General features: G+C 38.1%; 1 protein-coding gene and 1 long non-coding RNA gene across 2 annotated transcripts in view; one reads left to right on the forward strand and one right to left on the reverse strand.

Annotated features, from left to right (window-relative positions):
• Positions 1-402: 402 nt before the first annotated feature.
• On the reverse strand, positions 403-15,349 carry LOC109077243. The gene is made up of 3 exons (XR_002015554.2): positions 15,215-15,349; positions 8,069-8,204; positions 403-512 (listed from the first exon to the last, which is right to left on the reverse strand). It is a non-coding gene; the product is annotated as an uncharacterized LOC109077243 (long non-coding RNA).
• The window catches only part of LOC122144869 (sarcoplasmic/endoplasmic reticulum calcium ATPase 1-like), a 50,295-nt gene continuing 44,372 nt past the window's right edge, over positions 15,120-21,042 (forward strand). The window contains exon 1 of the mRNA XM_042756087.1: positions 15,120-15,770. Coding sequence (XP_042612021.1) covers positions 15,653-15,770 — 118 coding nt within the window. The 5' untranslated portion in view covers positions 15,120-15,652. The remainder of the gene's footprint in view (positions 15,771-21,042) is intronic.

The following is a 21,042-nucleotide window of genomic DNA, read 5'->3' on the forward strand; positions in this document are numbered from 1 at the left end:
TCCATTTCATCCAGGGATAAAATTAACACAAAATAAAAATCTGGGTTGTAGCTACTGTTTCTCTTTTAATAAACATACAGTAGTAAATCACTTTTGTATTTTTATCTAGGAATTCATGTATTTCCATTTATGTATTTTAACCTGAAAAAAAAACACTTTATTTATTTATGTGTGTGTGTGTGTGTGTGTGTGTGTGTGTGTGTGTGTGTGTGTGTGTGTGTGTGTGTGTGTGTGTGTGTGTGTGTGTGTGTGTTTTTTAAAATTTTGTTTATTTATTTTTGTTTTTGTGTTTTAAACTTCACAAAAAATATCTGGATGGAAACCCAGCTATATGCTATGGATGTCCTTTCACATCAGTTATGAATTTCACTTTCCTAACAGCTATATCTCAGCTGAGCCTGCAAAACACATAATTAGGTCTATTTCCCTTGAATACCTCCATGTCATGGCGCACTGAGCACCTGCCACTGATGCCAAAATCTGAAGACTGAGAGCAGCACACTGAGAGCACACTGTAAAACAGACAGGAAAAAGGACAACAATTACTGTACATGATTCATTGCACAGAATGGGGAACATAACACAGAATCAGACACACATACTGAAGAACTGCGATTGGCATCTCAGGAGAAACTTTATCTTTTAAACCGGCTTATTGAATTCAAAGCTGAAATAAATTGTGTTAACAGTGTTAGCTGTGGATTTAGTGGCTTGTAAATGCATCTGTTGTCAGTTGACGGCGTAATCCTTTGAGCCTTTTCAGATTGTAGTGAATGTTAAAATTCTTCAGCTAAGAGCACTGCAGGCTCATGACTGAAAAAACAAAACAAAAAAACAACCAACAACACTAGGTTTCCTAACATACTATAGCTGACTCATATAAACATATTCTCTTTTGCAGTAAACTGTAATCATGACTAGAGCAGACTGCTGTCCAAAATTCACAAATAAAAGCAACTTATGATGACTGAGCTATGTTACAGTATAGATTTTAAATATACAGTAAACAGATTGGTGTTATTGTCAAGTTTTTTAATGCAGTGTATATTATCACTAGTTATTTTATTGACTTCATAAAGTCTTATTAACTAACATAAATCTTATTTTATGAGACATCTGACAAGTCTAGTTTACTTATGATGGATATTGCATCCAGTCTTTCACTTCCAATATCTGCCCTTGTCTTCCAATGTCTAACTTTACACCATACTGTAATATACTTCTTTAGAAGTACTGTGAAAAACCATACTGTAGAGAAACCTTGACAATAAGAAATATCAGACAACGATATGAATATTGCCAGCTGTCATCTTCAGCTTGGCATACTTTTGCATGCTAAGCTTTGTTTGATTTTCCATTTTGAATCCTGTTTGCAGAGGGTCACATCCTCTCTGGGAGGAGCTCTTTGCCTAATGTCTGTAGACCTTAGCAGTCTGGATCATGCATATTTGACTTTAATTAAATTCAGTTCCACTGTGTTTTGTTGGTAATGTACATTCCAGAGCCTTCTGAATGCCTGCATGATATATACAGTGTGTGTGTGTTTGTATATATATATATATATATATATAACTATATATATATATATATATATATATATATATATATGTATATATATATATATATATATAGTTGAATGGAGTTGATTGTGTGCTTAATTTTATCGATGATTTATTCAGTTGGCTCCATTCATTGTCGTGCCGCTCACAACTTCAAGAATATATAAATAGGCACGTACCCATTTTTTAACTTATTGTATTTTAAACTACTCTTGTATGAACCTTAGGGGAACTCATTCATCATTTTAATTTTGGCATTGATTGATTGAGCACTCATTCATTCATTCATTCACTTAATTCTGCACAACCTGCATAAAGATGGCTATGTATGACATATTGTATGACAGTTATAAAGGTTGCATCATCAGTTTGGATAGATCACAGCTCATATCAGCAGAGTGGAAAAATCACTCATCTGTACTTTCTTCACAGAGAAGATAGTTTGTGTGTGTGTTTCTCTGAAAGAGGCAATTCAAAGGCATGGTGTGTGACAGAAAAGTTTTCTTTACTTCCTGTTGATAAGGTTGGAGGGCTGTTTATCTGACATTTCCTTTCTGCAGCATTTATAACGTACGTTGCCAGACTACAGATAAATGAAGAGAGTTCACATTCCTAATTCTGTTTTAATAATGGAAATTAGATGGAGTACAGCTAGTAATACTTCCCTGTAAGGCATTTCTTTCCAGTTTGTGAGTTCCATCTTTGGTAAACCACTGATCTCATATGATTTTGTTCTCATGGTCATAATGGCAACAACCAAATTAAGACAAAATGATATTAATCTAATGTCAGTTCCAACACTGAGTCCAGGATCATGTCATTTCATGTGAAATGATGTTTACTATAGTGTTATAATGGAGATGGGCTGCTGTTAGTCATATTTGATGCATTTATATGAAACATCATAAAATATGAAATGCCAGTGATACTGGGAGACTGATCACTACCAGAAAATTTACTTAAGGGATTAAATTTCCCATTTTATGATAAGAATGTAGCACATCTTAAATTTGAAACCCCTTCATGTTTCGTTTTACCAATCTGTCATCCCAGTCCAGGCCTCAGTCAGATACCATTTTTCAAAAAAGACAAACGGGCAAGAAAATGACACATCCCAGAGAACCAGATCTGCGGCTGGATGGAACTCACATCCACCCAAGATGTTTCATATCTAACTCTCTAGATCTTTAATTCCAAACCATTCTCTATTCTCTAGTCTTTAGGGTCTAAAGATATGTTGTTATTACTCTGCGAACTAGAAAATTTTGGGAATGATCAAGTATCCATGCGACTGTTCAAAATTTTCAGGTCAGTGAGATTTTTTATTATTTTTTATTAATAATTTATTTCAGCATTATTAATAATTATATTAAGATTTTAATTCAATAATATTTCTATTCAACATTTGATTCAAAAAAGAAAAAGTATCAGTTTCCACAAAAATATTAAGCAGCACCAAAACAGCATATTATAATGTATAAAATCAGCACCAAATCAACATATTATTTTGATCAAATAAATGCAGTCTTGGTGAGCGTTATCTGAGAAATATAAAATCTTACTGCCCCCAAACATTTAGAATGGTAGTGTGCATGTGCTATGGGAAAAATATATTTTTTTCAAACTGAATGGACTTTACGATCCGTTTATTCAGTGGAATGGAAGCACTCTTTACACATGACCCCAATGCTTAATTCTGTCACCAAGACAGCCACAAGACAGAGTTCATACCTCGTTTTTTCGTTAGCTGGATGTTTAGTTTGGACTCTGCAGATGATCATGCTGTACCATAAGAGTAGATGGAGACAGAGTTATTTCAGTGTGGTGTACAAGCAAAGTATTACCTTAAGCACAGTGAAAGACAAATTAGAGTTCTGTCAGAATAGAGAAAAAGGAGGAATGGAGTGAAAAATATTGAATCGTCCCCTTCAAATTGACAGACTGATGCGTCTTATTTGCTCCTGCCTTTAGGGACGTGCTGTGACTATGTCAAATGATTCTCTTCTAGTCAAAGCTGCACAGCAGATACAGCATTTGTTAGAACAAAGAATATTTATGGTGCACAGTCCCATGCTTTTGTTTTTAAGAGTTCAGCTTTTACAAAAGAGCAGCTGAATGGTGGAAAACACTTTTCCAAAATACTATTTTAAAGCTGTCATAAGGATTTTCCACATAGAGGGAAAAAGTAAGAGCGATTGTAGTTTTTTTTATGGTTTACTTTAAAAAGGAAATACTTAAATGAATAGATTGTTTTTCATCATATGGACAAAAAAAAAAAAACTATTAATAACAACACTAAGATTTTTTTAATATATACTCTTTTGTGTTGTACAGAAGAAAAAAGTCATACATGTTTGTTGTGTGAGTAAATGGTTTGTTAGTTTTTATTTTTGGTGGAACTCTCGCTTTTAAGCTGAAAAACTCTTTTCTCTTTCAACTTACAGTGAATTAGCGCTGTACACAATGTGCTGCTATCTGGCTGATTTATAAATAGATGAGCTGCATCATTAAAGGGGTCATATGTTGAACAACTAATATTTCCTTGATCTTGTAAGATAAAAGAGTTGTTTTATTGAAAACATACAGTACTGTGACTTTCAAAACTCAAACCTTCCTCCACAGTGAAAAAAAAAAGATAATTCATTTAATTGTAATAATATATGACATATATCACATTTACACGTCAACAATGTCAGTGAAGCGTTCAGAATAGAACCATCCTTCTGATGGATTAGACAATATTAGAAAAGATCGACTGAGGTATAATATCCCTGATCTTCCTTTTGGAGAGGCACATTTCAGCTTGGACTTTTTGGTGAACTTGTCATAATGTTGCACATTTTGTATGTGAAAAATGATTCATCTTAATTACTCAGCAGCAAGAAATGCCAGTTTGATTCTAATGGTGAGAGATAGAGTGGAAAGTGGTCAGGAAATCTAATTAATGACAGGAAAAAAAGGAAATAGTTACTAACAGTGGACCTCATGGAGAAAAAGTATTATAAAACATTATAATATGACCTCTTTAAAGACCTGTTTCTTCCATGGTTACAAGAAGAGAGGGAAAAGAATAACAAAATTATAGTATTGTGACCTGGATAACGATATAATATTGTAATGTCAGGTCCCTCCCTAGTGGTTACTATGCTGACAGTAAGGGAGAAAAAAAGACATTCACTGAAGCAGGTGTCGGTTCCTTACTACAAGTGATATGACAAGAAACACTTGTATCCTAGTGAGAAAGAAAGAGAGAGAAATTGGAAATGGGAAAGGATAAAGAAAATGAGTGACAAAAGAGTATGTCAAATTTAAAACAGAGAAGGATTAGCTGCATTTTAAGAAGAAATGCAGTGATCCTTGAACCGAACAAGCTGGCATCATGTTGACAGGTGTGTATACTCTACTCAAAAGCCAGAGTGTGATACACTAATCACTTGGACATGATGTCTCCTTTGGGTACTTCATCAAGGGGGAACTTCAAGATCAGTCGCCCATGTGAGCGTGCTCTGCTCATAGGGCAGGTAATCAAAGGGAGGTAGAGTGTAATTAGAGAGTCAGATCTGTTTCCTATAAGTCCAAGTCTCTGGAGATTTGACAGACAAGCTGATGACTTCTGCACTGTGCTATAAGGCTCAAGGATTCCAGCCCCAAGGGCTGAATAATGTAGACATTCATTTTACTAAGTTTGTTTTTCAAAACTCCAGAGCTTTAAAATGAAAATAAATTAACATTTCATGAGCCATGAAAATTATGCAAAAAACACATTTCTCTGTTTTATTATTTTTTATGACTGTTATGCACTTTCTTTCTTTTTGAATTCTTTTGTTTTAGGCACCCTTGGCTTTATGAAAAGTGCTATAGACATGAAAATTATTATTATTATGGCCCACTTAACCTTTAAATAAAGGTATTTTGTTCAACCTTATAATGCCTATTTGTTGTACTTTACTTTTTTTTTGTTGAGTAATTAGACAAATGATTTTACAGTTTGACTTTTATATGACATTTGTTAATCTCATTGAACTCCTCCACTAAGCAAGGTGACACAAGGTGAGGAAGGTGAGGGAGGTTTCTGGAAGGTGAGTGGAATCTTTAAAGGGATACTCCAACCCAAAATGATTTTTTTTTTCATTATTCACTTACCCCCATGTCGTTCCAAACCCGTAAAAGCGGGAGGCTTGAGACTGTCCCATAGACTGCCAAGTAAGTAACACTGTCAAGGTCAAGGAAAGTATGAAAGGCATTGTTATTTTTGCTTTCTTCATGTACAAAAAGTATTCTCGTCACTTCATAACATTACGGTTGAATCACTGATGGCAGATGGACTATTCTGACAATGCTTTTCATACTTTTCTGGACCTTGACAGTGTATTTTATTTGGCAGTCTATGGGACAATCTCAAGCCTCCCGTTTTTCATCCAAAATATCTTCAATTGTGTTCTGAAGACGAACAAAGCTTTTACAGGTTTGGAACGACATGGGGGTAAGTGATAAATGACAAAATTTTCATTTTGCGGTGGAGTATCCCTTTAATAGAGATATTTATCTATGTACTACCAGCCATTTTAATAAACAATTGAGGCTGATGATGAATTGCATCTTTTGCAATACATGGACATACAATAATACTAAAGTGATCAGGATCCATTCAATGCTGTATTTGTTTCAGTTGCATTCATTTTAGTTGGTCAGGTAGTGTTCTGTGTTTCCTTGTTCCCTTTTTATCTGCCTCTCTGCCTGTTTCTGGAAGGCCCACACACACACACACACACTCACACACACACACACACACACACAAAAACACTGGCCAGCTTAAGCAGCTTTGGCTTTGTAAATCAAGACCAGTCTGCTCTCAAAATCGATATTTACCTAAGCCTTTTCTTTACCACTGGGCTGTTCTGTCAGTAGGAGCCGAGCTATCAATGACACCAGCTCCAATTCAATCTCTCTCTCTGCACTTCTCATTCATGATTTTGCCTGGCCTAACTCTTTTATTTTCTCTCAGCCGCCCTTTTCCCACTTCATCTGTGTCTCTTTCAATTTAGTTTATTCCTTTTCTCTCTCTCTCTTTTCTTTTACAGAGTCTGACTGTCTATTCCTTCTCTCCCTCTCTCGAGTATTTATTTTCCCAATGCACAGCAGCTAAATCCAAGTGAAACAGCTAAATGCATAAATGTAGCTGCTTCTCGAACATGTAAAAATGTGGAGCAGGACTTGATTTCATCTATCTGGAATTGACTGGAGGGAAGGAATTATTTCCCTAATATTGTTAGATAATCTATAAGCATTAGATTATTTCACCCAAAAAGTACAGACGAGAAATGATACAGATCATCATGTTCTGGAGTACAGTATAACTCACTGAAGGTTGCTCATTGTTTTTCCTCTGAGAGGATAATTACTTTGATTCAGAATAACACTCAAGGTGCTGCATGCATGCTTCCTCCTGCACCGTGCTATGCACCTCTTGATGTGAGTAATTAACACTGATTTAATTTACATCTCTAGATTTGTTTGGTGTTGAGTTTATCATGATGTTCATGATGTTTAATGGAGGAGCTTTTTGGTGCCTAATGTTTCTCATGTTTCAGTGCATTATGAAATAACAATATATTTCAATAATTGTTGCCCACACAATACATCACCCTTCCCTCTTTGCTCCTGCTGTGTTGCAAATACTTTACATCACTCTGGTTTATATTTGCATTGACGAACATTAGTGCATGTGCTGAAGCACTGATAGCCCTTATTACAATGTTTCATGTCTGACAAACCCTGTGAGTGATAACTCTGCAACGGCGGTGATATGTTGCAAATGTTGGGAGTATAGAAATGGAACTACAGAAAATCACAATGCAAAATATATATATTGTAAGAAATAAGCAGCCTTCTAACATTTGTTAGATACACATTGAATGTTTTAAATATTCATAATTTCCTCTACAGGAACCAGTAACAGCAGCTTTTAGGAAAGGATGTCACTTGCAATTGATTAAAATTAATAAGATCATAATGAGATGAGGGCAGAAGTTATGTTTAAAGATGTCGCTTGAATAGGCCACCTGGCTGACTGGAATTTTAACAGTCACCAACTTTCACTGCATAGTAATTGGTTCATTATAGACCATTTGATTCCATTAAGCAGTGACTGATAGATGACGATTGGAAAAGCACTGTGATGTGACTCTTTTGTACAAGTGTAATATAGAGCAAAGAATAAAATGCAGAATAAAAGTGTTTGTGTTTCAACATTGTTTAAATTTTCATATTTAAACAAAAACCACACTTGGAAATATTTGAAAGCCATGGCAATGTCAAAATATAAGACACATTATTCATTTATTCTCTCTAGTTTTATCCTCACCCCTTTAGGTGATATCTTTTTATTTCTTTTATTTTAGTAAAATTCCCAGTCAAAAAGATTCCTTAGTTCTGTGATCCAATTGGCTTAAATAGATATTAGATATGAGTGGATCGCACATAATTGTTACTTTGCAATTCAGACAAACCTCTTTTTCTTCCTCCTCCCCTTTTCCCTCTCTCATCTGTTATTCCCGTCAGGCAGACTGGCAGATGGCGCATTGGCATCCCCTGGTAACATCCTGTGAAATGACTACTGCGTCACAGATGTAATGTGCGAGGATTCTGTGTGTGTAACAGAAAAAAAGAAAGAAAGGAAGATGAAATACATTGTATTTAATTGGGATGGAGTGTAGGGGATGCTATCACAGGCACAGTCTTTTTTTTTTTTTTTTCTTTCTGTCTGTTGGGTGTGGTTGATTCTGTGTGTTGGTTTGTCTCAATATATATTTGAGTCAATGTCAAGGTACCGCAGTACTGTGCCTGTAGCACAGTGCCTCTCTCCCATCACGACACAGCTGAGAATAAAAATTATGTCAATTATTACTTGTTTCTTTTATTTTGTCATTATTACATATCTTAGTATCAATGGCAAATTTGTGGATTCCATTCTTTGCACATGAAAGAAAGAGCAGAATGAAAAAAGAGAAATAGAGACAAGAGAACCCCTTTAAAAAAAAAGGATATGTCTACAGTGGTATACAAAAAAAAAAAGAAAAAGAAAATTAAACCTATTTAGGAACTGATTTCCATAATGCAAAGTGATGGTGAGACCAGCCAGGCTTGAAGGCAAATGCAGCTGGGAGGCTCACAAACCCGAGTGGAAAATTTGGTGTCTGAAACTGTAACTCGCACAGACATCCATTGTATGCCAGTGTGGTAAAAGAGTCAGGGAAAAGGGGGAAGGATTTCCTATCCATAAGGACTTTGGCATTCAAAGGTCTCCCTTCTATTTTTTTCTCCTTTAGGGAGAGGGTGACTTGGGTTTGATGTCAAATATTTTATGCTGTGAAATTGTGTGGTCAATAAATTTGCAGTCAATGTGTAGGGATGAGACTGGGGTAACTTTCTTCATCACAAATGTATATATATATATATATATATATATATATATTATATATATATATATATATATATATATATATATATATATATTAAAAATGACAGGGGAGAGAACTTGCAACTGATATCTGCAGCTCCATGCTGAGTCACTTTACTGTAGATGGGAAGCCTGAAAAAGATGCATCACACACAATGTTAAACCTGTATGTACTGTATTGGAAATGGGAAGTGGCAAATGATGCGAATGATGTCCTATTAACATTCCTTCCATCAAGGCAATCTGATCCATCAGTTTGCATTAGTGTGCTGCCTTAAGCCACTGGCTTAACCCAAGGAGACCTCTATCCAACTCTATGTGGAGTCAAGAAGGGAGTCAATATCTAAATTGATCAAATGCAGAAAGTGGTCTGAATACTGATCATCAGTGCGGTATGACGATGAAGTAAAGAGGCCATTTTCAAGTTCAGTGTATGAAGTGTAACTTCTGAGAACATCATTAAGTACAGGGCTGTTGCCCTTTGCTTCTGAACATAATAATGAAGGTTATGTTTTTCAGCGGTGAAAGCTGGTCCTAGATCAGCACACAAAGCTAAACAGAGCTCCTGTACTTGAGTGGAAGCTGATTGCGACCTGGATAGGTGGAAAGAGACCTGGGCCATTTCAGATAAATATAGTCCTCAAAAGCACATTGTGTTCTAGAGGCAATGGGTTTAAAGTAGGTATCCACAGTATTCTCTGACATGGCTTTAAGACAGCATTACTCTGCAGAAACTTAACTGCAGGACAGAGCTATAACCGGATTAATATTTTTATTTTGTCTATTCAATGCAAGATGTACATCATTTTACAGTTTAAAACTTTCAGTAATTTTCTTAAACTTCTGTCTGTTGTTACAAACAAAATTACATGCTACAAATGAATAACAGACATATACAAAAAAATTACCTTTAAACTTAGTATGTACTGTTTTGTGTTTACTGAATTGTATTATAAAATAATTAATAAAAAATAAAGTTTTTGTAGAACATGCTATTGAGCATATTTTTGCATTTTTATGGCTTTAACCAGCAGATGTCTTCAATGTGTAATGTTTTTGTGCACTTTGAAACAGTGAATCAATTTGTGAAACAATTGACCAGACCGATCGTTTTACACATCAATGTATCATCACGAGCCGCAGGGTTTAATTTGGTATTGTTTGTGTATGTTTTATGACTCTCAAAGCCGGGATTCCCATCCACTTACATTATACGACTGACAGACTGCAACGGTTTGAGTTAAAAATCTGTTTGTGCCTCTGTTTGTGTAAATCTTGGATGCCCTGGGGGTAAGCAGATAAACATCAAATTTTAATTTTTGTGTGAAATATCCCTTTAAGTTGTAAAGCTGGCATTATCTCATTCTACCTCATTATGACACTGGTACTGATTGATTTTTCCCCCCAAACCAGTTTTTATTGTTATTTTACAAATTTTATTGCTCATGTGCTGATTGCCTACACCAGCGGTTCTCAATTCCAGTCCTCGCGCCCCCCAGCTCTGCATATTTAGCATGTCTCTCTTTGTAAACACACCTGATTCAGATAATCAGCTCATTAGAAGTGAGCTCCGTGCATGAACTGTGTTCCCATTGACAAGGTCCCTACACAGTTTTCATTGCTCTCTACTCCCTGAGCAGGGGAAATCTGTTGAAGTTTACCTAACTTCTGAACATTTATTTTTTTCGGGTTTGCACTGCGCAACGTCTTCACACACGGACAAGTGAAACATCATATACCTCTGTAAATAAATACAATTTCAATTGACGCCTCGCACACTTCAATGCACTTTTAATAGAACATATACGTATGCTTCAAACTGGAATCATGGAGGAATATCCTATGATGTCCACTTCGCAGGGCACTTACGTTCGAATAGAACAAACATCTGAAACCATAAGAGAAACATACAAAATGTGCAGAGCAGTGGGGTGCGAGGACTGGAATTGAGAACCGCTGGTCTACACAATGCTAAAACACTAACCCCTACTAAACCCTAAAGGCTTGAATACACTAAACTATTTTTGGCCAGATTTTCTCCCAATTTACAGTGTGGAGAATTTGATGCTAGTTGCTGAAAGTCAGAACCAGTCTGCAGATTTGAGTTGACAGAATTCATAGAAAATCACATAGTGTATGATGGTCACAGACTCCGATTTTTTAGACTCAGACTATGATTCCATCAAGTGGGAGGATATCAACAGGTTTGATATTTTGAGATATTTTAGAACACATACTATTTTCATTTGTTACATGTCTCCTAGCAACAAGGCACATGTTTCTGCATGTGTTTGTTGTGGTCGAAAAGACTTTTAAAGTCTGGTAGTGTTTGATCCACAGTTGTTTAATGTATGGTGGCCAGTTTTCCTCTGTAGCTTTTTACAAAGTTGGTACATTACGTGTCAGGGTCCTGCCCTGACAGCCTTGTCAGTCTTGTCTTTGTTTAATGTCTCTTTGCTTGTCTTGTGCCTGAGCACATGGTTGTGTCTTTCTTTGTGTTGGCCATGTGTTCCCCTTGTCCTGCCTCCTCATTTTCAGTTACCACGCCCCCTTCGTTAGTCCTTTGTATGTCTGATTGTGTTAACCTGATCCTTGTGTGCTCTGCTCCCTTATATTGTGCTCATTTTCCCTCTTGTTTTTGCTGGTTCATTTTGCATGTGTTTTTGTGCTTGCTCCTAGCTAGTATCATTGAGAGTTTTCCCTTCCTAGTAATAGTTTTTTTTTGCAAGTCTTTACTTTTGATCTGTGTTCTCTCTTGTTGTCTTGTCTTTGTATGTGTTGGTTCCTGCCCTGTTTCCTGAGACCTCCCTGGTTGTTGCTTCTTCTGGCCTGACAGACATTTTGGTGCTTCAAGAGTTACTACCCCAGTGCCAAGTCTGTGGTTCCTTGGGCTTCTACCTAGTCTCCTTTGCTACAGAATCTGGAATTTCTCCATCCTCTGACAGCCTGCTTCCCCTGTTGTGTGCCCTAGCCTATTGTGTGGACTATCTGCCTGCCTCATTCTTTTGTGTTCCCAGTTCTGTTAATAAACTTTGCTCCCCTGTTCATTCTGCATCTGGATCCTCCCTTGCCCAAACCTTGACAGAACAAACCAGCCACTGCAGAAGGGAGATTAGCATTCAAACAGGCACTGGCATTGCTTCGTCAGCAGGGCCGGGATTCATGGAGCTTTGCTCAGTTCTTTTGGACCATGGCTAAGGGCCTTGAATATGATGATGCAGTCCTGAAGGAGGCCTTCAACCTCATTCTGGATGACCCCCTGCCGCGATGGGAGATTGAGCAATTGCATGTTTTGAATTTCTGGGACTTCTTCCATTATGTGCATCAACGCAAAGACTGCCAGATCCTTAACCCTCCTGAGGATGTTTGCAGCGACCACCCTGCCCTTCAAGTCCAAGTGAAATCCATGATCATCTTCTGACTCCCACTGAGAAACAAAGGAACAGAAGAAAGAGGGTGGCTCGAGTTGCTGCATCTGCCAGTGAGTCCTCAGTGCCAGCTATAGGCCATGAGAGTAGTTCAGTGCTGGCTCCAGCCTTTGAGTCAACGAAGTACTCTGAAGTGGTCGAGCTTAAGGTATCTCAGAAGTCTCCCCGTCAAACTTTGCTCCTGTGTCTGTCCCAGTGAAGTTGGAGTCCATCATGTCCAGTCTTGATAATTTAGGTGTTTGTCAGACCAAGTCACCCAAGTAGTGGGAGATCTGACAACATCCTGCCCCGGGAGGCATAGGGATAGGAGGGCCCGTGCTAGGAGGGCCAGAACCCTTTGTTCAGAGACCCCTCATGCACTTATTCTGGAGGATGTCAAGTTGCCTGCTGCTTCAGTCATGGCCACGGAGGCCAGTTTTGAGCAGTTCTTTCCAGTCACTCCAGGGCCAGTCAGACCCGCTCTGGTCATTCCAGAGCTAGCCAAGCCCGCTCCAGTCATTCCTGAGCCAGGCAAGCCCGCTCCAGTCATTCCAGTGCCAGTTCGGTCCACCCTAGTCATTCCAGAGTCTGTCGAGTCTGCCCAAATCATCCCAGAGCCAGCAGAATGTTTAGTTTTCCCTCCCTAGTCATTTTTTACAAGTCTTTTGATCGGTGTTCTCTTGTTGTCTTGTCTTTGTGTGTTTGGTTCCTGCCCTGCTTCCTGAGTCCTCCCTGGTCGCTGCTTCATCTGGCCTGACAGACATTCTGATGCTTCAAGAGTTACTACCCCAGTGCCAAGCCTGTGGTTCCTTGGGCTCCTACCTAGTCTCCTTTGCCACAGAGTCTGGAGTTTCTCCATCCTCGGCCAGCATGTTTCCCCTGTCGTGTGCCTTGGCCTATTGTGTGGACTATCTGCCTGCCTGCCTCTTGTGTTCCCAGTTCTGTTAATAAATTTGTTCCCCTGTTCATTCTGCATCTGGATCCTCCCTTGCCAAACCTTGACAGTAAGTGTATAATGCCAAGTGTTTTAAAAACTGTTCAGATTTTAAGTCATGTAATGTATTCCAGCATTAAAGGGTTACTCCACCCAAAAATAAAAATTGTCATTATTCACTTACCCCCATGTCAACCCCGCGCCACAAGGACATTTTTTTTTTTTTTTTTTTTCCCAAACATGTATTTATGCTTTGGTTTGAAAGACAACAGCGCAGCGTGGCTGAAACAGAGCATACGCCGCCTGTGTACTGCTCAGGTTTGTCAAACTGGTGCTATGCTGATTTGGAGAGACACAGAGGAGAGGTATTGTTGAATAAAGTCGTTTTGTGTTTTCATATACAATAAGTATTCTCGTCACTTCATAACATTACGGTTGAATCACTGATGGCAGATGGACTATTCTGATGTTGCTTTTCATACTTTCCTGTCAATAACCTTGACAGTGTTATTTACTTGGCAGTCTATGGGACAGTCTCAAGCCTCCCTGTTTTCATCCAAAATATCTTAAATTGTGTTCCGTTGACAAACAAAGTGTTTATGGGTTTGGAACGACATGGGGGGTAAGTGATTAATGACAATTTTCATTTTGGGATGGAGTATCCCTTTAAGTCAGTGATGCTCAACCAGGTTTGACTGATGCTCAATCAAAATCCTTAAAATAAGCTAAAACAAAAATGGATAATACTTTAATTTGCCCTCAATGAAATTTAAATTATATAATAAGTTATGTATGGACATTCATAACTTCTGGAAATTAAAATAAAAGGGGGGTGTTTAAGAGCCACTGCCCTAACTTTAACCTTAGTATCACATTCTTATAAATAGCATTACTCTGCCACGATCCATGATATTTCTTAATTCAGAACTGAATCCAAGAAGTCTGAACTTTTCTTGATGCGACTGCATGATTAAATTGACCAATGAAATTGGCTTTGGGGCGGGGTCATTCATGACACAGACGCACTGTGGTTCGCCTCAAAAGTACAATGTGAAAAGAGACCAGCAAGGACCTGGGGAGGTTGGTGGAACTGAAGTCAGGTTCAGAAAAAGCAATCAAAAACCAAGTGTGAAAACAGTCTGAGAGGTGAAAAGCCAAGCCAGATGGGGTTGCCAGTTTAATTTGTGATGCCAGCTTTGACCTAACCATTACCTAATTTTCCAAAAGATCTCCCATCACTTCTGCAGGCAAGGATGATGTAACCTATAAAGTTTCTTGTTTTAACATGAGTTTAGCAGTGTACATTTTCTATATATAGGCTTTGCACAGGGACAGATGAGAAACTATGAGCAAGGAAAGAACTGGAGCACCTTGTTCTAAATCCATCTCCCCCATTGTGCATTACACATGTTTTCCTTGTGAGGCAGCTCTCAGTGGTTTACATTTTTATGATGCTCTACAAGTGAATTAAATGATAATTTAGCAATTTGCAATATTACTAAATGTTATGATTCAGATAAAAAAAACAATAAAGGTTATACAATCTATAAATAAACTAAATCGCTAAAAAGTTTATCCCTCACATACTGTAAACACGTTATATTGATCTATGCACTCAGTAAACAAACGCAAAAGTAGTTTGTAAATACCAAAGGCTTCTCCATTGTGGACACTTTTGTTTTGTTTCATATGTAACGGCCAGTAAATGGTTAATATCTTCCAGATATATTAATCAGATTCAGAGGCAATCTTGACACAAGTTTGAGCTGTGACGGTTTGACAAGCTCACAGATGACGCGCTGGGAGGAACTCGAGTCACCTCTACAGCTTCCTTCATCCTCGACAAACTGCTCACCGTTTTATTTTCCTCCTGACACGGAAATTAGGTTGGCGCAGTTCTCGATTACGGCGGTTTTTCTTTTTCATACACACACCGACAGCGTGAGCAGCCTTTCTCTTCTCTCAGGTATAGCAAGCCAATAAGCGCTCGCGGACGGTGCCCAGACACGCGAGCTCACGGAAAAAGAGGCGGGAACCTCGCGCACCTTCAGAGGACGCGGAGCGCGTGCGCGCGCACTCACACCGCTCGAGCACACACGGAGCAGCAGCTTCACGGACTCAAACCGGCGGCTTGCAGAAGGGGCAGGTGGACGTCTGCGCAGACTACCACCTCCGCTTGGCGGTCTAAAAGCACCTCGGTGAAAAATTTGGCCACTTCAGTCCGTCCGTGATCTCGGTGTCATTTGTCACAAATACATGCCGTTCAAGTGCTCGTAGTAAACAGTTCCTCGAGATGGAAAACGCCCACACTAAATCTGCATCAGAAGTTTTAACAAACTTCGGTGTGAACGAAAACACGGGACTCACGCTGGAACAAGTGAAAATTAATTTCGAAAGATATGGACCAAACGGTGAGTAAGCACTCATGTATGTACCTGGCTGTTTCTAAGTGTTTGCTCTGGTGCCGGTGGAGTCGAACATAGACATTCACACGCGTTCCCTACAGCGGAAGAAAGTTATTCTTTATAATCAGGTGCCTCGTAGGCTTTTATCTCGCTTAAATCTTAAGAAATAGGAGAAGAGCAGTTTCCAGCTTGGTTCGGTCCATAGTGAAGTAACGTTACATTGCTGATGAGATCTCTGAAATGATGGATTGTGATGCTGCAGCCTCTAAGTTGTGGACTTCTACTGAGAGTAACCTTGACTCATAAGCACATATGATGCTTTGTTAAAGTGCTATGCATAAGTCAGACTATGAAGAAAAATGTATTCTTTCTTCATTTCATGGATAGTTTGTTAGGCTAATGTATAATCATGAAGTCATATCTGTTCAGCCTTGCTCTCTTTTATGACATGGGACATTATGACCAACCAGACCGGCATTTTCCATTCACCCTCTTTTTATGACCCTTAGTTTGAATTCAGGCAAATCCAAAGTGATTTGCGCTCTGTAATGTACCTGGCCGTGAGCCTTAGAGTGGAAAACCTTCTGTTGAGGTGGCTTGCAGGACTGAGATGCAAGTGTCCACGTCCTGCAGGGTTTCAGACACCCCTCATTTTGAGCCACAAGCTCACACACTCATTGAGCCGCAGATGTTTTTGGCTCAAAGGCATGTGCAGGGAAAAGCCTTCCCTTTGAAAAGGAAATATTGTTTCAAGAGATAAAGAGCTAGATAATGTACCAGTGACCAGCATTATGGAACTTGAGAAACCTGTTTTCTACTTCCTCAGTGAGATAAAATGTTCACGTAGAAACAGTGCGCGTCAGGTTACGTTGCCCTACTACTGTTTGTTTCAGAGGACACTTAAAAAGAGCTTTTTATTTTTTTTATTTATTTTTTTTGTTTGTTGCGTAAGACTGTATTGTACTAAAGTATTCTGTTGTGTTTCATTAAGTCATGTAAGTGGATCTGAAGAATAGTGGCACAAGCTGTGGATCTAATAAGATAACAATAGTTACATTTCCATGTTGTAATGATGAGGAGAATATATTTGCATTTTCTTTAAACTGTTCAGTTTTTTTTTCCATCGTATGACGTCACACTGGAAGCTTTATTGGTTCGCTTCACAGCTGTGCATCGCATGATTTATTTTGGAGGGTCGAGTAATTGAGAGCATTGTATAATGGCATGAACAAGCATGAAAGTGTGTTTGTCCCATATGTCACAGTTTTGATACCCAGGATACCCAGGCACTCATTTCTATCTATCTGCTGTCTAACCTTACACTTGATAGCAGTAACTCTGAACACTTTTTTTTGTGCAGATGGAATACCTTTTTTGTCAAAAGTTTTTGAAAAGCTGCAGTTTAGCTTGCCGTCGTTGCTTATCATATCAATCTCCATGACAGAATTTGCACTTTGACGCACTTCTGCAACACTTTTGCTCATACAATAATATTCAAATTAGAACAGTGACACTTCCAAATTAACATACAGAAGATATTGTCTATCATTTTTGAGAGAATAAGCTAGTGTCAGTGTGTGACAACGCATCAGTGATTAATAAAGGATCCCCATTGCGTCTGATCTCCCTGCAGACTCTGCTGCTGCATAAGCACAACATCCCATGACTTTCCGCTTGGGTCGGTTAAAGTGACAGACTCACTAACTCATTACATACACACTCAGCAATACTCAACTTTTGCTGGGCTGTCTTTGTTGTACGACTGCTCTCAGTAACCCCACGTTAGATGTTTGAAGAAGGCTCCTCTTTAAGATGGACAAAGATTGGGTATGAATTGATCCAGAGGAAGCCACACAAACATGCAAGATACAGTAAACAGTAGTTTGTGTCTGTCTTTAGATGTTTTGTAACATGATTTGGTTGAGACATCATAGCAGCCCTGGGGCAGACGTTTACTTAATGGAAAAAGTAACATCTTGTTGTAAATTATGTCTCTCTCACTTTGAGCTGTCAACTTCCTGTTTGATATGCAGCTGAGTGCCGCAGGGAATACCCTTCCCTCACTGACTTTATTGCACCCAGTGTTTAACATGGCTGTGAATTAGACTGTTTGTAGATTTGTGTGCGTATATCTGCTTTCTAAATGCATTCAGAAATGCATTTATTTAATCAAAGTTGTGGTATCTTAATTTGATGTTAAGCTTTAAAGTGACTGCTGTTGCTATGAACAGTGATGCCTAACTCATTTGCCTGTGTTCTCTGATGCACTTTTGCTTTTCAAATTTCGTTTCCCCCTTTGTTTGTGTGCATTTTGTGTATGTAATAAAGTGCTTTTGTCCAAAGCCTGTGTGTTTGTTTTGTGTTGGCGTGTGGGTGGGAAATGCTCCAAACCCTTTTGAAATAATTCTGACACGCTGGCACATTATTAATGCAGGTGGACAGGAGGTTTTGATTACCATTAAGCCATTAATCATTATTGTATATTAGCACCCACATGCCCCCCCCCACCCCAGAGGTAATTCTGACACAGACTGGATGATGCATCCAACATCAGAATTCATCAAAAAAACATCCCCCATTCCTCTCTTTCTGTTCTTTAGGAAATCCCTTGTAAAGTTAAAGCATGCTTTAAGTTATAGCAGCATTCCTTTTAATGACTAAAACATCCTATAGACTTCGGCATGACATACCAATAGCAGTATAAACTGCAGTTGAATTTTGCACGGCAGGCTATATATTTTAACTTCCTTAAAAGGAGTATTAGGGATAGTTCAGCTAAAAATGAAAATCACTTTTTTTTCTGTGGAACATAGAATATATATTGAGAAATGTTTTGTTCATACGAATGGAACCAAAACTGTTTGATTACCAGCATTCATCAAAATCTTCTACAAGAATGACATTCATACATGAATGCCATGTGGGTGAGTAATTTTTTGCACATATTTGCTTATATTTACTTGATTCATTTGAATTAAAAAAATAATGATTCCCGTGTGATATTTACACTGTCGACCAAAATCTTTTTGTAAAATGAATTCCTTGATTTCGTCCAAGCAGTCAACACAGAACAATCCGAACAATCAGCACAGAAGTTACTAAACTGCTTACTTTTGGGCTGCATGTGCTGAATTGAGGTCATCTCTAGCATGTATTTTATCTGTGTACAGAAAAAGGCCAATGGTTAGATGCTGTTGTAACTGTGGTGGATTGAACCCTCTGGGGTTAAATTCATTGTCTGCTAGCTGGGTATGTGCTTCCCACAAAGTTATTGTGGTAGGGAGTAGAGAGGTCCACACTTGCTGTAATTAAAATTAGTAGTGATACTGTGACATGTCTTTATGATTGGTCTTTGTGGACTGTACAGTTTTTTCCCCATTTTTGTCCATCTTTTCAAACTTTTGGTAGATACTAAACACTAATGCCCTACACTGCTAAAACATATTGTGTGTGTGTCTGTGTGTGGAAGATGCAGCTTTCTCGCTTACAGCTGTGATCTAAAGGCCCTCTATAAAAGGATGTTTGGTGTTTCGTTCTTTGTGGTGCATTGTCTTGCGTGGCTTGCTGAAGAGCATTTTGCGTGCAATTGTGCACATGCATGTGTTTTTGTAAATCATACAGGCAGTTGGCATGGATAGGTAACTGCTACTTACACACACACACACACACACACACACACACACACACACACACACACACACACGACAGGCTGGCATGTAAACACCAGAAAGCCACACAGACCTGAGACCATTTTTAGAGGACCCTATTTATTTCACTGCTCTTCTGCCTCCCTCTCTGTCAAAATGCCTTGTAATGGAGATGCTTTCAAATAGTTGCATTTGTTTGGTATGGCATATCATATCAGAAAGAAGGAGGAACTACAGTACATACTAGTATGTGCTAATGTAACTATCAAAGAGACCATCACTACACATGCAGTTAATATAGCCTTGAAGTTTGCATCCCATCTTCAACCTAACAATAGTTCTACTCTTCACCACTATGGTAACACTTGAAAACATCAATATAATAGAAAACCCTGTAAATCACAAAATAACAGAATATTAAACCTTAACACATATATATCTGTATATTAATCTTGTGCAAAAACACAAAATAACACTTAATTTCAACATTCATTCTCCTCCTACAGTCTGACACAAAGTATGCTGGGAACTAGAAACCTTCTTCAACACAGTCAGTTTAAGTTAGGCTTACTACAATCAGATTTTGAGTTCATGTAACTTTTTTTCTATCAAGTACAATGATCTTTCAGTAATATTTGAGTGAAACAAACTCATTTTATTGAATTAATTTAATATATATATTTTTTACTATATATATGTTTTCTCTTTTTTTTCAAATGAAAAAGTCTTTTACTTTTGATAAGTTTAATGCATCCTTGTTGAATAAAAGTATTAATTTCTTAAAGGGGTCATCGGATGCAAAATTTACTTTTGTTGTTGTTTGAACATAAATGTGTGTTGGAAGTGTGTGTAAACATCCATCCTATAATGATAAAAATCCACCAAATGTTTTTTTTTAAAATTCCTATTTTAAAATCCGCTTTCTCAAATTGGGCTGTTGACTTAGTAATGACATAGTTCTGCACAGGTCCCTCCCACGAAAGTTGATTGACAAGACCATCTTACCTTAGACCTGCCCTGAGTGAGCTGAGAGCTGTCAGCCATTGTGTCGACTTTGGTGCAGGGGAAGACAAGAATATCTACTATTAAGCGATTGAGGTGTTTTGATGTTGGATGTAATAATGAACATAGCAGTTGTCATTTACTCTCGACATCTGAGCCGTTGAAGTCGCAGAGGATTAACGTTACTTTCGTTACTCTCATTATACAATGCGCCAATCCCCGATCTGCCTAAACGTGTCTATGTTCGCACAAATCATTTGTGATTGAGCTTCATCTACAGAAGAAGTGAGTTTAAGGGTTTTTTTATGAATCTTTAAAAATCGCCTTTCCTAATATGTACTAGGAATGCAACGATACAATTTTTTCAGAACCGATCCGATACCGAAAATTCTGAGTATCTGCCGATACCGATCCAATCAGATACCAGTGCAGTTTTTTTTTTTTTAAATCAATGTAGAATTTCTATTGCCTACTTCTCTGTGTTGACCCGATCGTCACTCTTTTGTATGTTAAACACAATCTACTACATATCGACAACTTCATTTTAATGAAAAATAACAAATGAAAAAATATATAATCATAATCTATGGCAAAAATACTATTATAAACTAGAGGTTGATCGATTGATC

This window comes from Cyprinus carpio, chromosome A5 (genome assembly GCF_018340385.1).
Source record: "Cyprinus carpio isolate SPL01 chromosome A5, ASM1834038v1, whole genome shotgun sequence".
Classification (NCBI taxonomy): domain Eukaryota; kingdom Metazoa; phylum Chordata; class Actinopteri; order Cypriniformes; family Cyprinidae; genus Cyprinus; species Cyprinus carpio.